The following is a 17,346-nucleotide window of genomic DNA, read 5'->3' as shown; positions in this document are numbered from 1 at the left end:
CTGAGGAGACTGGATATTAATATAGCACATACAAAAAAAGATTTCTTAAAAAGTGCATATGCAAAAATTAGCATCAAACTTCATCATGCAAGCAGTAAAGATAAGCAAATGCTGTATGATGTGCATGACTAAAAAGGACTTCAAGGATGTAACACCTCAAACCTTGTATATAATAAAAAAAAAGGAATTTCAACATTAGAAGCTTAACTTAAAACATGCTCATGCAATATAGCTTACCAAATCTGAGGGTTCAAAGATTTTTTATTTAAAGACAATTTTCCCCAACATTTTATGGAAACAAGCCCTCTAATCTATGACCAAGTTGTAAAAACAGAATCTTCGGATTTATGCATTTTGCTGCTATGGTGTTTTCATTATGTTTTTCAATTGTATTTCAATGGAAATACATCACAATGGTTTAGTGGAACAACTTTATTAGGTTTTTTTGAAAGACACATAGAAGCTTACAAGCTGAATAAAGCCGTATTCTTTAGATCCAGGACACGATATTAAAACCACTTTGTTATCAGGACACTTCAGGTAAACCACCCACATTAACTCAATTCTGAGAATTCCACAAAGGGCATAACATATCTTCCACAATCATATTTACAGTTTCAAGGGACTGGTCACCTTTTAACCACTAGTATTTCGGAGTCCTGAAAAATGAATTGTTACAATAATTTCAAAATCTTACAAATCCTTACTGTTCTAACAACTCAAATTGTTTTCATATCTATCTAAACACCTAGACTTTCACTGACTCTTGATGCTCCCAGGTCCAGAGCTCCTCAAGCTACTTCTGCATTCTTAGAAAGTATTCCTCTTTCAATTAGTGTTCAAATGGCTCCATTTCAATTTCATCCAGTAACCCTTTGCTTTTGTATTTAAAACAAAAAGGAAAAATAGATGAGAATGAAATGCCTAGTCAATTGTATCTTTAATTGTGGGTACATCACCATCACACCTCTGACTGTATCTTCCCTAATGCCTGGGAAGAATGTATCAGTGATTTATATAAGATTATTATATTTTTCCTGCATTGTTCCCTTTTGTATTCCTCAAAAATTGCAATATTATGTTTGCCTTTCACACAATGTTGCTTATTAAAGCAGAAAGGAATTTTAAAAGCCTGGACTTTAAAAAAAACAAAACCAAAACTGGTCAGAGACGTAGAAGTTGATGAAAGCCTTGGCAGCAATGACCACGAGATGGTTATGTCTGAAATTCTGAAAGAAGTGAGCAAAATAAATGCTGAAACAGAAGCACTGGACTTTGGGAGAGGCAGATTTAGGCTTGTTCAGAGATCTGCTTGTCAGGATCATACAGGAGACTGCTTTAAAGGCTGAAGAGGCCTAGGAAACCTGGTTATCTTTCCAGGAGAATGATGCATGCCAACGTGTAAGAAATTAAGCAAATGTGGATGAAGGCCATCATGAATAACTAGGGACTCCTCGATTCAAATGGAAGAGGAAGTAAGTATAGGTGAAACAGAGGAAACATTATACAGAGAATGTATATAGTGGTACCGCTACAGTGTACAATGACTTAATTACGAAACCCAAATCTCAGATGGAGAAGAAACTAGCAAAGGGAACAAGAAAGGCTTCTAGATGTGCAAAGGCAGCAAAAGCAAACTACCAAATCAAAGGGAGCAGCTGATAAACTGAAAAGGCAACGATTCTACTCAGAAAGACCTCCACACACTGAAGAAATGGGCTAACAAGGTCTACAAGAACACTTGCAAAGCCTTACACCTGGGATAAAACAGCTGTACTGTATCAGTACAGCTCAGGGGATGACTATCTGAAAGCAGCTTTGCAGAAGAAGACCTACCAGCTGCATATGTGTCATCAGTGTGCCCTGACAGCAGTCATGAGCATCCAGGGCTGCTTATTCCCTTCTATTTAATACTGACGAGACCACATGAAGACTATTGTGTCCAGTGCAATAAAGCAAAGTCCAGTGGATGTCCACCAAAACAAGCAAAAGCCACAGTAGATGACATGCAAAGAGAAGCTGAGCAAACTTTTTTGTTCAGTTTTAAGAATAGAAGGAGAGATTTTACTGCTGTCTTCCAGTAGCTGGTGGTGGATATGGAGGCGATGGAGCCAGGCCACTTTCAAATATACACAGAAAAATGGCAACAGGATCAGCCTGTTTTTGTTGGAATATTTTCCAACAAAATATTAATAAACAGAAAAAATGGCTATGAGGGTGGTCAAATGTTGAAGCAGGTTGCCCAGAGAGACTGTAATATCTCCAACTCAAATCTGTATTGGACAAAAGTTCTGTACAACCTGGTCTAAGATGGCCTGCTGTCTGGGGTGCTCAGATGTGGTCTGCTGAGGTCCTTTGCAAAGAAAATTATCCTGTGAACCTATTCTACAGTTCTCTAAAAACAACACAAAAATACACTTGTAACATGTTATGTCCTGAATTGTTTCACCCTTTACTTCAACAATAGAAATTGTCTCAGGCACAAAGGGATATAAAGTTCTTTTAAAAAAAAACGTTTTCTATTGAGAGTCCTTTTACAAACTATGAGAAAACCTCATCAATGTTGGTCTATATGGAATGATATGAAAATATGTACTATAATCAACAGGAAATAGGTGCAAGAAAGTCCCTAGTATCGAAACTGTAGTTTCAGATAACACAGCAGAGAACATTTAATGACACAGTAAAGAGCATCAGATAAATTTAAAAAAATACACAAAATATTTTAAAAATATTATCATTTACTTCAGAAAATAAAAATACTACTCCAGTATCACTCAAATTTCTAAACTACACCAAACTCAGAAGCATTCACTTTATTCATTTTTCTAGGCATCCACATGACAGTAGCACAGCAAAAACAAACTATTTTTAGAAATAAAAAGAACTACGAATATGAGGCCCTGTGAGTCAATGACAGTATATTCTTAGTGATGCAGTAATACAGTGCTTTAAGTGGTCTAAATTTTCACACTTAACTTTTGAGATTTCTCCTGGATTTTGTGTACTTGATTACTTCTGTCTATATAGTGAGATAGTGCTAATTTATGCTCTCCTACGGGGATGACAGCTGTCTGTGTCAGTACCAGAAACTGAATCACAGAATCATAATATCATAGAATAGTAAGGGTTGGAAGGGACTTCTAGACATCATCTAGTCCAGTCCTCCTGCTCAAGCTGGTCCACCTAGATCAGGTCACTCAGGAATGTGTCCAAATGGGTTTTGAAAACTTCCAGAGAAGGAGACTCCACATCCTCCATGGGCAGCCTGCACCAGGGCTCCCTCACTCTTTCAGTAAAGAATTCTTTCCTTACATAGAACTTCTTGTGTTCCAGCTTTTGTCCATTAACCCTAGTGCTATCACTGGACACTAGAGAATAAAGCATTTCTCTGGACACTAGAGAAAAAAGTGTTTCCCCATTCTCTTGATAAATACTTGTAAAATTTAAATACTTTAAATACTCCCTTTTAAATACTTGTAAGCATTAATGAGGTCCCCCCTCCGTCTCCTCCATGCTGAACAGTTCCAGACCCTGTAGCCTCTCCTCATAAGAAAGATGCTCTAATAAAGAAACTCCTAAGCTAAAAGCTAACAGGCTACAGTCTCTTAACTGCAGATTCATGTGTAATTCATAGAGGCAGATACCTATACACCAGCTTGTGAAACATGTTCTTTTGGCATTTAACACTTGTTTATAAAAAAAAAATTACCTTACCTTTAGGTCACTTCCTGGCAAAGTACCTATGCCATCCTTCCAGTCCATAGCACTAAATACATCAAACTCTTGGCCATTTCCACTAGAGGCAGATTCATTCATGATGCATGTACTGGAAAAAAGAAAAAAAAATCTGAAAGTGCTGTAAGTGGTTTAATGCTTCTATCACCAGACATTTCTTCAAACACACTTTACAGATTAGTATCAAAAGCTTCACTCAGCACACTGGCAGCATGGACAACTGATGACAATGCTGATACTTTATATACACTAGTGTAATAAAAACAAGGGGAAATCTTTTGAAAACCTTAAAAATAATACCTGGTTTATATACTAGGAGGCTATTAATGAGGCTGTATTGGACAGAAATGAAAGATTTCAAACAGCAAAGAAATTGACATGGAGAGAACATACCTCAAGTACACCTAAGATAAACATTTGTTTTGGAAGACAAGAAGTGAGTATATGTCCACAATAAACACACTAATCATTGAGTAATAGAAGTGCTTTTCCTTAATATCAGACAATGTGCTGATATGAATGCTTCACACAAAATATCAAAATGAAATTGAAACTGCCATCATCTGACTCAGGATACTCAAATTCTCCTTGCCTGTTTCCACCCAGTTTTGCTAAATTTTGCATTTGTAAAATGTATTTTAGTGTAAAGAAACATACATACCGAAGAAAACTACTACTTTGCCAGACTTTCTTTTACTACATCACTCTGTTCCAGAACAGTAAGAGACTATTCAGAAATAGTGGGTTTGGACATTCTCTTCTGTGTTAAGAGTTTATCCCAAATAATTTGCACAAACAACAGAAGTATGTAACACTTGCCACTGAACCCTGTCCACTGTTTGTCACTACCACAAAGATGACACCAGTTGCACTGAACTGCAAATGTGTATAGCAGACAGCTACAACCACCACTGACTTCCTCCTTTCTACCTGTTACAAATACAGCAATCTTTAAATCTGTGGCCTGTCACCTAATTTACTATGTTCAATGTGAAATCTGACTTATTCTATTTCTTTCTGAAGAACTTCAGCATTCTCTAGCAGGTGAAACAATATGCAGCAAAATTAGCTCTATCTTTGATTTGTCAACTATTAGCAAAACTCACTCCTTTTCAAATTTACACTTTCTGAACTTTTTAACAAACACTTTCCAAGCCTTATACTCCATCTGCAGACTGCAAAGTTTTGCTTCAAGTATCAGTATTTGAAATTCAAATAGGCAGAGAGCGTCCTCAGTGCTTGACCTTGCTTTCCAAAATCTAACTTCTGACTTAGGTCCCACTCCCAAAATCTGCAATTATCTATTAACACTCTCCGGAAATCAGGAATTTCAACAAACGAAATTTAGTGGTATTAGTTACAATCACTGTAACACCACCATTACAGACAGATACTACCCTGGTTTAGGGGTCTGCAATATGGAGCCCCTTTTATTTCTCCTTAGTTTTCTCCTCATTTCTGGTTAATTCTTTAAAACTCTAAGCAATACCTTATCAACTTCCTTTGCAGTGTAGTCACTAAGTAGTATCAACAGAACAAGAAGTGCTGGACTTAGTAATCACTGCCTATGGTGAAAACTTCTGTATTCCCCTTAATTTCATGACAGGCAGGCTTCACAGAAAGCTCTTTGAGAAAACTTTACGTATTTCACAATTTTGAAGTAAGAAGAAACAAATGATTCAATGAGTCCTCTCCATTGCTAATTTCAGTAATCCTGTATGAGAAAGTACTGAAAATGATCCAATCAATGCACAACAAAATTATTTTAAAATGTGTCAATAAATCTAAAGAAATTCAGTGCAAACTGGGAAATTTGCCAAAGCTTCAGACTCTGCCTCCTAAAGTCACTCCCTGGCATAATCCACCACCCTGTGACAGAGCTGCTCCTGGAAGACACCTTGGACAACCTCTGTTTGATGGGAGAGCACAGTACATTGCAGAGCTCAGGCCCACCAACCACCCAGCCTTCAACACTGCAGCAAACCAACTCAAGAAGGCTTCCACCAAACTGCAGCACAATGGCAGAGGCAGACACCTTCTCTCAAGAACACAAGACCTCAAATTTACAAGTAGCTAAAAAATGGAATGCATCCAGAAACCCGTGAAATTTTAAGGACATGAAACATGCTGGTTTAAGCACATTGGTGTAACGAGCTCCCTGCGATTAGCCTAGCTAAGCAAATACAAAGCTATGTCCTTTGTTAACTGAAGTTTCTACTTAATTTTAAATTACCACCCTATTTGGAGGACACTTCACTCAATCCTCCACTGGTTTAATTACTATAGAAAACAAGTTCCAATGGTTTCTGCAGAAGGCAAAACAGAAGATGGGAAAGACCTGGGAGGCTGTAGGGAAATGCTTCCTTGCAGCGGCTGTCATCCCACAGAGCAAGGAGCAGCAGACACTCACTCCATCAGGTGCTGGCACCTCCAACAGTGCAACCCTCGTAACAGGCACACTTTGTAACAAAAAGAGAAAAAAATGACATTGAGAAAAAACAAAACAGAGCCTAGCCTACTTAGGCAGGATTTAAACTGTGAAAGTAAAAAAAAAATAAACTAGTTAACAAGGAGTGCTCAGGGCACATTTCTCTCAAGAAAACATCCAAATTTAAACTTAATTACATCTAACAAAGTTTCCTCAGGTAATAATCAGTAATAATGTTATATTGTCTGATGGATATTCAGTATTGTTTTCCTTTTAAACTTAATTCAACATCAAAGGCACAATCTGTACTTTCACACTCTGCAGTCTTCAGAAGTGTTCTTGGTGGGATTGAAAAGGTTGCAGGGCAATGCAGACAGAAATGAATTTACCAAAAGGAATTACATTTAACAAAACGTCTGTTTCCAGCTTTGCTGAGTTTGAACAGATGAAAGATGGGGTTACATTCCTCTACTAATGATAATAAGGAGGGAGACAGAGAGCAATTAAATTGTTAGTGATGAGGTACTGAAAAAGGATGAAGCCATTGTAATGTCTACATCTAAATCACAGAACAAAGAAAACTACAGAACATCTTAGCTACTCATTTTCACTTTTGTTTTTAAAGCTCTGATGTAGTTCTTTGAAATAGTGTAACTCCTTCCATAATGATTTCATTTGCTATCATTTACATTGCTACCCTTCCTGAAAAGTAGCAAAAAAATGACTAAGGGCCAAAGTAACTACACTATTGTCCCTATGCCTGTCTCTGAATGCCATCTGATGTGGACAAAAGGACAAAATAAGAACTCAGAACAGTCATCTTCCAAAAGCATCTCTAAAATCCACTACTAGGGATGTACTATCTCAAGACTACACAGCTGTAAGATGTAACATTTACAGAGGGGTGTCCTGCACATTAATATTTCACCAGTAACTTTGGTTTAGACCTAGGTAATAAAATTATTAAAACAAGCAAGCACATAAAGCCACATGCTTTAGACAAATCTTCATTTTTACCAATTGGTTCAACAATAAATGGGTATCTCACATAGGAAATACTTAATAACAGCATTAAATATTAGATAGTTTTATCTGGTGAAAGATTCTCTAAAGATGTAACAAAGAGAAACAGAAGCGAATATGCCAATTAAACTTGCAAGTAGTTTTTGAAATAATTACAGGGTTACGTACGGAATACGTCAAAAAGGAATAGGATTCTTTCTGTCAGCTCTTTAAAAAACTACCTGACATCTATCCAAATTCGGAAAACCTCTGATGTCACCTGTGAGTCGTCTGTATGATTTCTAACCAGCAGGGCCAACTCAATACTGGGCAGCAGAGAGAGGAGATGTCAGCAGCAAAGCTGCCAGCACCGACAAATTGGCAAAACCTGTCTGCCTTAGTGTCTCTCTTCTCCTTATGCATCCCTGGGTATTTTTATTCTTACTTTTGACAATTTTCGTAGCCACCACAACAGGACAGCCTAGCAAATTTGCCCCATGCTGGTCCTCCCTGCAGCCAACAGCTTCTGCAAGGACAGGCAAAACTGGGCATGTGGAGCCAGAGGAAGAGGTCTCAGCAAGTGGCACCAAGGGTGAGATCCCAGGGACAGTGGTCCCAGGGGTGGCAATGTCCTTATGGAGCCAAGCCATGGTCCCTCTTCCCTACAGGGATGTGTGCATGATGCTAGCACTGAAGAATGTTCAGAAACAAAGGCAACAGGTGAGTTTTTTGTTTTTATCTCAGGCATCTCCAAACAGAAGACTGCTTGGCACAGTACCCATAGGCTAAAAGGGACACATTCTCCCTACAGAATAAATCAGGAAAACTTAGTGGATCAGAGGGGTAAAACTCAGTCTATCAGAGTTGCATGTACACTAACTTTTAGATACCAAGGGACAAGTGTATACTCAGCTTCAGCTTTACTTAATATGTAAGAATGAGAACACTACCTGGGCTGACTTGTTACACTGCTGAAGCCATTCAAAGCAGAATTTCTCCTCGTAACAAACTCCCTGTACTTCAAATAGACTTTGTATTAAAGCTAGCAAAGATAGCAAAAGCGAAGCCAGTTTGACTGTAAACTCATTGGGGCGAGCCTTGCTTTTCTCCTCACAATCCTCTCTTCGAGCTGGGTGCACTCCACACTTGTCTCTTTCTCACCTTTCACCTTTTTGCACCTGATTCTTCTCTTAAAGAAAAACAACCACAACGGGAACAGTGCAGGAAACAGTAAAACCCTTTGAGGCTATCCACCACATTTTAATATGTGCTCTGTTTTGAATCTGTTAAATGGTTTGATTGTTTTAATGTTTCACTAAAAGAAGTATCTGCAGATTATGTATTTCCTTCAAATTCTCATTGTTTGTCATTTTGGAACTACTTTACTAGTTCTGCCAAGCTTTTATTCTGTCTTGAAGAGCTGTTTCAGTAAATTTTACTGTTCTACCTTCTGATCATGAAATTTATTATAATTATTTTCAAGGTGAGCTGTATAGTATATACATATTCTCAAATGTACATCTTAAAATGCTTTGCTATTGTTAACACTTGTAACAGAAAATGGGTCAGAATTCATATTGGTAATGTTTCTTTAGCGTTATTTCCTCTTATTTTATCCATGGCTACTCTGCTGGGTTACTGTGCACATTTGTTCCTGTTTCTCAATATTTCACCTTAAAACCTTTTTCCTCACAGAAAGAAATTGTCAGTAGTAACAAAATGCTGTGAAGCCTGAGTCTGTACCAGTGCTAAAGGAGGTTCATGCTGTCCTCACCCGAGTTTGGTCTCTGTCAGCAAGGTAACACAGGTGCAGCCATACCATTGCTAGAAAACAGGTACCACAATTACACACAGTCTTCATCTACTACTACCTTGTTTTCAAATATCTACAGAACACCATCACAACAGTTGCCCAACTCCAAAGCTATCCCTTCATCTAATGAATCTTACAGCTGACAACTTTTGCCTTGTTTATAAAGAACCTGTACCTCACATCAAAAAAAAAGTATTTCATCTGCAACGCTTTCATTCCTGTTATTGTCTGTGCAATTCTGAGTGGAGGTTTAATCTATTCATGTAGTAAGACTCCAGTACAACAACTCTGGAATCCTATGCCTTAATTTTAATTAGTTCCTTGAACAAGGCATAGAAAGTTGCAGAAAATGTTGTGTCTCCTTCCCTCCCCAGTGAAGACATTTCCTTGAAAAAACTGTGACGCAGCAAATCTTCACATTATCACCTGACCTATTTCACATTGTCATTTCTCACCCCAAGTCAATTCAATATATGTTTGAACACTCCTTTCATCTGATTCCTGCCCTACTCTTCCTCTTTTGCTGGTCCTTTGCAGTTTCCATAAGCTCTGTACTTAAACAACTATCTCACTTTCTTGTAGCTCCTAAATACACTCAGCAGGTTATTACATTTATAGATTTTCCCTTCTGTTCTTAAAGAGCTCGTATGTTTCATCATGATTAACAGTCCTACTAGTGGAGCACTAATAAACTACGACTAAGCACACAAGTTATCACTTTCTTCAGTAAGCCCCATCCCCAGGTAATCACTGGTTCCTCACAACCTATCATCCTACTTCACTTACTAGCAGTAAGTGAAGTAGCCCACAAAAAGTCAACCATCTCTCTTCATTAGCTGAACAAGTCAAGAGGAAAAGGTCTCATCAAAAGTAACTCACCTGAACTTTTAAAAGCAACACTCTAGAAAAACTCATTAACGGAAAGTTAAAACACACACCAGCACAACAAACAAAAGCAGAGTTCACTGCAACTGACCAAGTGACAACAAAAAAAAATTCAACAAAACAACTGCTTCGCATATCTCCACCAGAGCACCCGTTCATAAGACCAACTGGACGAGAGTCAAATCCACTAAAGTCACACGAGGAAAAACCGAGTACACGGCACCACCCCAGATTTAAGTGAGTGCTTTACTGCCTTCAGCCGCTAGTCTCAGGGAGTTTCTCTCTTTCCGATGTTCATGATAGAAACTTCTGGGAAAGCGGCAACTTCCTTGGTAATCCTGAAACGCTTTTACCTTTGCCTTAAGAAAACTCTGTTACGCTCCTCAACATAGACTATGTCCGAAAATGATACATGCTGAAGCATTTGTATTTAGAGTTTCATTCATGCTCACCACCTGATTTTTTAGAACTCACGACTGAGCATCCAGTCATTGAGTTGAAACATGCAGCAGAAATGGTCAGTCCAACACCACTCGACTGTACAAGGGACGTTAAAAAGAAAAATAGTACAAAACTGAAAATATAACTCTTGTTACTTTTCACTGCAAAGCTTACACACCCCGTGCTATTAATCACAGGTAAATGAAAGAGATGGAAGAGGCTGCTCCATCTCCGGAGCCTCCCTTCCAAGAAGCGGTACTCACTAGGGCTCCGCCCGCGCTCTCGAGTGGGACAAGTGCCACGGCCACGGGGCGCGCCCACGGCCGCTCCCCACACAGGCCGTGGGCCGTGCCCACCCGTGGCGGCGTGCCCGGGAGCCGGCGGGCCCCAGAAGCGGCCGCCCCCGCTCCCAACCGCCCTGTCGCGGCGCGACGGACGGGAGCGGAGCGCAGCTGCGCAGCGGGCGGAACGCGGCGGCGAGGCCCGGCGGGCGCGGCCGCCGCTGCCCGGCGCCGGCAGCGCGCGGCCTACCGCCAGAGGTCCCTCCTTGGCCAGTTTTGCGGCGTGTTTTTGCTGCACTTGAAACTTTCTGGAGAAAACCCGGGCTCAGGTCCGCGTCTTCCCCAAGGCTCGGGCAGAACCGGCGAGACAAAAGTGCCCGCCCGCCTGTCCTGGCCCGCTCCTCGGGAGGAGCGCTCGGGGAAAGTGGTTCTCAAGTTGCTTCCTTCCTCTCCTGAATTCGCCTTTTTCATTTTCTTACCCCTCGCCCCGGGCAATTGCATCGAACGGGGGAAGAGTGCCCCCCTACCCCGGCGAGGGGGCGGCGGCGGGGGCGAGCGCGGTGCGGCCGGGGGTGGGAGAGGAACTGGGTGTTAAGTGTTCCTGAGGAAGTTGCACAACGAGAGAGGGACTCTGCTTGTTTACCGGGTCCTTTGCTTTTTTTTTTTTTTCCCTTCCAACCCCCCCCGACGTTCACCCCCCGAAACCGAATTCCGGGAAAAGGAGGCTACCTCCGAGTGGAAAGGAAAAAAATTTAAAAAGAAGAAAAAAAATGTTACCTTCTCCTCCCCTCCCCCAGCGCGGAGAAAGGGAAGGGGGGGGACGAGCTTGCTTTTTTTTTTTTTCCCTAGGGCACTGCGGGGGATCGCTCCCCGGCAGATCCTCGCCAATCTCCAGGCATCCCTCGGCAAAGGCACCACTTCCCGCGGGAGGGGCCGGCACACGCCGCCCCTCCCGGAGGGCTCGCCCCGGCCCGGCTCCGCAGCCTCCCGCGCCCGGCCCCGCGCTCCAACTTTTTCTCTCACGCTCTCGTGTGCGCCCGCTCCGACGGGGTGCGGGGAGGGGGAGAGGGGGGGTTAAAACACGGGGATGGGGAGCGGGCGCCGCCGCGGCCCCGACCCGCGCCCCCCCTCCCCGGGAGCCGCCGGCTCGGCGGCCTCTCCCCAGCCCCGGCCGGAGGCGGGCGGCCGCTCCGCGGGAGCGCCTTCCCGTCGTCCGCCGCTTCCACCACCTCCCCCCAAAAAAATAAAATCGCTTTCCCCCTCCCCCCGCCGAAAAAAACACCGCCTCACACACGTTAGCGAGAACAAGTGTGCCTATATCCTGTTGTTATATGCACCGGCTGCGGAGACGGAGAGACGGGCGTGTGCGCGGGGGCCGCTCCCCCACCCCGGCCGCACTTCAGCCGAGAGCGCGCAACTTAACAGAAAAACCGCGTCCTATTCACTGCTCCTGCCACCTCCCCCCGCCTCCCCACCCCCCCACCAAAAATACGCACTCACGTGTATGTGCGCTCACATACACGGCCAGCAGCGCGGGGCCCGGCTCCGGCAACCCCCCGAGGCCAGCCCACGGAGCCGGCGGCGCTGACAGGCGCCGGCCGCCGCCGCACGCAGCCCCGAGCGGGCAGGGGCCGTTCCCCCGCCGCCTCACATGTCTGCCGCAGCGAGCGCGGCGCACGCACCGCACAGAGGCAGGAACTGAGCACTCGAGCGAAAGACTTTTTTTTCGCCCGTTTAAAAAAAAAATAAAAATGCTAGGAGCTTTTTTTTTTTTTTGGTATGTGTATGTGTGTGCAAACTTTCCCCAAAATGGCGGAAATTGGGAGATGATTATATTTTAAATATCTCTCGCACACAATCACACAAAGTGCAAGGAGCGACGGAAAATACAAACTCTCTCCGCTGCGCGCTGAAAGAGGCCTTCGCACACGGGGACCCACGGCACATTCAACCGGTATATCCCGGCAGCCGCCACCTCTCGCCGCTTCCGACCAAAAAACCTGGGGCAGTTTCACACCCCTCTCCGCTCCGCATTGCCCCCTCGCAGCCCGCACTTCTCCCCGTCCTTCTGCTTGTGTGAACAAAGAGCCGGGGCTGGGGAGGGGGGGGGCTCGGATGGCAGCGAGCCCCCTCCCTCCTCTCGGCTCCCTCCGCGCCCGGCGCTCACACGCACACGCACACCCATGCACTCCCCCCCCCCGCGCCCCCCTCCTCCCGGCGCCCCGCCGCTGTACCCGCATCACATTGTTCCCAACCGCGCGGTGGTGCCCCGTAAGTGTCATTAAATGGAGCCAACTGACAAGCTCATTGGTGGGGCAAGTCTGCAAAATGTCTCTCCCCTTCCCTTCCCCCTCCCTTCGGAACCCCCTCCTCCCCCCCCGGCCCCCCCAAACACATTTACACAGCACCCTCCCGCGTATATATATATTTATGTATGTACACGGACATACGTGCGTGCGTGCCTGTGTATGTATATAAATATATAGCGCATATATATATATACACGTACTCCCTTCATGTGTTTGGGAAGAGAAAAAGAAATACCAGGCACCTCTCTCTCTTTCTTTTGTTCCTCTTTCACACTCGTACACTTATGATTTAGTGAGGTTCCTGCTGCCCCAGCCGCTCCCCAGCCACTTGCGAGTCACTTGCCCACTTTCCCCGGCATTAACTTCCATCCTTCCTGCTCGAGGTGGTGGGGGAGAAGCCCCCCTCCCCTTCCCCTGATACGTTTCGTAAGGAAGGGAGAAGGAGGTGCGTCTCTCCCTTTATCTCTCGCGCTCTCTCTAACTTTCATCCTCACCTCGGGGGAAAATTAAAACCCATCACCAGCCTTTGCCATCGTAGCTCCCTAAACGGCTTGCGGATTAGATCGGAACCCGCCGCGCCTTACCCCCCCAAATTTTCTCTCTTTCTCCGTCTCTCGAGTAGTCCTGACAAATATGGTCCAGGGCTGCGGGCACAAGTGAGCATGCGCCCGCCGAGCCAGGGCTGGGGAAAGGGGAAACTGCCGCCGCCGCCGCCGCCGCTCTTCCTCCCTCGCTGCCGCTGCCGCTGCTCCCCAGCGCACGGCCCCTGCACACCGGCTGCCGGCCACTGGCCGCCGGCGGCGATCGTCGCCCTTACCCGATACACGGCCGCCGGCCGCGGCTCCGGCGGAGGTGCGTCGTCTCCCCTGATTTACTGCCGACGCTGGAGGAATAATAAGGAGACTTGTGCAGCAGCCGCGCGCACTATTTAGGGCGCTTTCAAAAATAATGCCTTGCACTTTTTCCTTTCCTTTCCGTCTATTTTCTTTTTGATTTTTTTGGCGGACGAGGTGTGTGACTGGTCCTCGGCAGTCCCGTCAGGTGCCGCTGAGGCTGACCGGTGGGCGCCGGGGAGCGGCTGTCTGCGGCTCTTAGCCCCCAGCCCCTCGATAAACGGCAGCCGGGGCGGCGGAAGGACAGTCATCACCCGTCGACGAAAGTGCAGGTCCCGCTGGGGAGCGGCAGTCCCCTCGACGCTTCCAGCCAGGGGTCACCCGGGGGAGAAAGGTCCGAGGCCAAGCAGCGCGGAGCCAGGCTGCCCCTGCACTCCAGAAATGCTGGGTTCGTTCAGCGGGGCAGTATTACTTGTCACGGGCCTCGTCTCATTAAAAATCTTGCCAGCTAACAAAAGTAGTTTCAAAAGTGACACCTGCCTGCGTTCTCTCCCTCATTGCCCTGCATTCCCAAAGGAAAAATGCTGGCTTTAGCATTTATTTTCTGTAACTTGTTGCTCAGAAAACAACAAAAACTGAAGGTCTTTGTTATCTTATATGGTGTTGGCCAGAGTGGACTTCCTTCACCTACAAGGAGGTCTGTTACATGAAAGAACATTAGGCAAAATAGACGTACACAAGGGGCCTAACTCATGACTGGGAAAGAGTTCTGTATATGACCCTTTAAAAAATGTTTGTGTGTTTGTGTGTGTATATTTACACACATATAGTTTCAGGGGAAATACAAAACACACAATCTTCCTTATGCTAACTGTAAATATTTTTTTGAGACCATGGGCTATCTCCCTAAGGTGACTCTGTCCTTGAGGCAAAATCTGGCAAAGTGAACTTTGAATTGTTAATAATTTGGCATATTTTTATACATCTCTTAAAGTAACTTTCAAATCTCAATATATTTTTTATTAATCCCGATAATGATCAACATCCAAGCTTTGTCATTATTTTGTATACACTACCCTCTACCACTACTGTGGCAACTTTGGCACAAATTACTAGAATAGAAATACTAATAATGTCCACATTAAATATCAATAAATATATGGCAAAAATACCCACTTACAACCTCAGAATAACTAATAAAATGGCTTAAACAGGAACAAATAAAACCTTTTTATTATTATGGACATACACTGTATTACAGTAGTATCCCCATGATGGGAAGAGCATTGCACTGGACCCACAAGATGAATGGTCTTTCCCAGACTAGGTGTCTGTTCAATAGAGCATTTGCTTTAGAATGTGTATTAAAATATTTAAGAATCAAATTTGACTACTCCCTTTATCTGTGTCTATAATGGGCAGGTGTCAGAAGGATGGAGCCAGGCTGTTTTCAGTGATGTCCAACGATAGGACAAAGAGCAACGGGTACAAGCTGGAACATAAGAGGTTCCAAAGAAATACAAGGAAGAATTTCTTCACTGTGAGGGTGACGGAGCACTGGAGGCTGCCCAGATGGGTTATGGAGTCTCCTTCTCTGGAGACATTCAGAACCCACCTGGACGAGTTCCTGTGTGACCTACCATTCTCACCTGTTGGTCGCAGAGATGCTGTGGGCATCTTGTGTGATCTCCCACCATGGCCACATCTCGGGGGGAGGCAAGGTCTGGCAGCACTGCTGCCAGTCACAACTCCTTCACGCACAGACACTCACAAGTGCCCCCTCCACAGGTAGCAAGAGGTGGCTGCTGGTCATCACCAGCTTCCTGCCTACAGGAAATCCCCTCTTCCAGCTCTATCAGAGTTGCTTTGCATGGTTTCATTGGCAGGCCAGAAACCTGAATCAGCAGAACTATCAGCAGAAACTTCTGTTGGATATACATGGACTGGTACTACCCTCAGATTTTCCAGCTGGAAAACCCCTAGGCCAAATTAAGTCATAATTCCTAAATGAAACAAAAACTAGGTGCATATCTAATTCAAGGAGATCTATTTGGGTTTTTTGTTTTTATTAAGCAGCCTTCCTATTAGCTCAGATTGTTGTGTCAGGAGGATGGAGCCAGGCTCTTCTCAATGATGGCCAATGACAGGACAAGGGGCAATGGGTATAAACTGCAACACAAGAGGTTCCAAGGAAATACAAGAAAAAAATGAGGGTGACACAACACTGGAACAGGCTGCCCAGATGTGTTGTTGAATCTCTTTCTCTGGAGACATTCAAAACCCACCTGGACAAGTTCTTGTGTGACCTACTCTAGGTGATCCTGCTCTGGCAGAGGGATTGGACTAGATGATCTTTTGAGGTCCCTTCTAACCCTTAAGATTCTGTGATTCTGTGATTTTACCATACTATCTTGAGAGTTTATTTAAATTAATTTTTCTCACAGCAGTAAAATGGGATTCACGCCTAAGTGTTTGCGGGATTGCTGCCTGAGCACAGTACATGATAGTTACATTATGATGAACATTTCTCACAGCCTTACAGCTCAAATGATGTTGCATATAGGCTGCAGTTTTCATCAATTAACATATGTTCATTAGAAACTAATTAGAGAAAACAGTATTAACCTAATTGTAATAATTAGTGATAACATACATTTAAACTCTTTTAAAATAGAGATTCAAAAATAGTAAAGGATGAGAAATTTACGACTCTTCACCAGTGAGCTCTTGGTTGAGGCGATTTCTGGGTTAGAAACAAAGAATAAACTGTAACTAAGTCATTCAGTGCTTTTCTGAAAATGATTTCCCAATGTTACTGAAATGTTTTTATGCAGATAGTTGCCAAATAACTAGATTATTCTATTGTAGCATTAAATTAGCTGGGCTCTGCAGAAGACACTTAGAGGATGATACTATTTGTAACTTTTAAAAACTCTTCAGGATGCTCAACCTGTACTGATTATTTCTCCAGATGACATTGAGGGTTTTTGGGGGAGGATGTACCATACCTTGTTATGAAGCTGTATTTCTAAGAATACAAATGATGAGTTATTTGCAGTTATGTTATTTATGCTTGAAAGACTTGGTCCTTTTTCCTTTGAAAATCTTAAAGCAAAGCATGGAACTGGTAAAACACTTTAATCCATCTAATCTGCTTGCAGAAGTTATAGGAGTGTAGCCCTTTACAGAAAATGACGACACAGGTGGAAAAGTTCCTTGAAGGATAAATATAGGAAGTTGGAACTGAAATCAAGTGTTTGAACCAGCTCATAGCTGCTTTACTGGATTGGTGGTTTCAAATGGATAGCTCTTCGATTAAAGTAAAAGGACCAGGGAAATTATAATAAAGATACCTTCTGTTCTCTGTCTTTTCTTCAATCCTTGCCCTAATCATATTGTGGCAGCTCACGATGTATAATAAACCCATTATTTTGTCAATTTAAAATGATTGAGTAAAAATAGATTAAACGTTATTCAAATATGTTCTTTAAACATTAGCTCTGTTGCCATTTTATTTAACACTAGACCTCCATCTGTATTCTGAAGACAGAGGATTTTGAACACTTGTTTTCTATGTGTAAGTATGGCGTTTAATATGATTTTGGCAGTATGTTTA

The 17,346-nt window shown here is 43.5% G+C and overlaps 1 protein-coding gene across 7 annotated transcripts in view; it reads right to left on the bottom strand.

The window, feature by feature from the left end:
- The window catches only part of L3MBTL3 (L3MBTL histone methyl-lysine binding protein 3), an 80,688-nt gene extending 67,148 nt beyond the window's left edge, over window positions 1-13,540 (bottom strand). Inside the window, exons 1-2 of one of the 7 annotated variants that reach the window (XM_061990685.1) lie at window positions 13,482-13,540; window positions 3,718-3,829 (exon numbers count right to left, since the gene is read on the bottom strand). In XM_061990685.1, the coding sequence (XP_061846669.1) occupies window positions 3,718-3,819 (102 nt within the window). In that variant the 5' untranslated portion in view covers window positions 3,820-3,829; window positions 13,482-13,540. The other 6 variants (XM_061990683.1, XM_061990687.1, XM_061990689.1 and 3 more) reach the window with 6 other exon arrangements.
- Between the last annotated feature and the right edge of the window lie 3,806 nt (window positions 13,541-17,346).

This window comes from Colius striatus, chromosome 2 (genome assembly GCF_028858725.1).
Source record: "Colius striatus isolate bColStr4 chromosome 2, bColStr4.1.hap1, whole genome shotgun sequence".
NCBI classification, from domain to species: Eukaryota; Metazoa; Chordata; class Aves; order Coliiformes; family Coliidae; genus Colius; species Colius striatus.
Note: the sequence above shows the minus strand (reverse complement) of the source record. Positions and strands in the feature narration are given on the sequence as shown.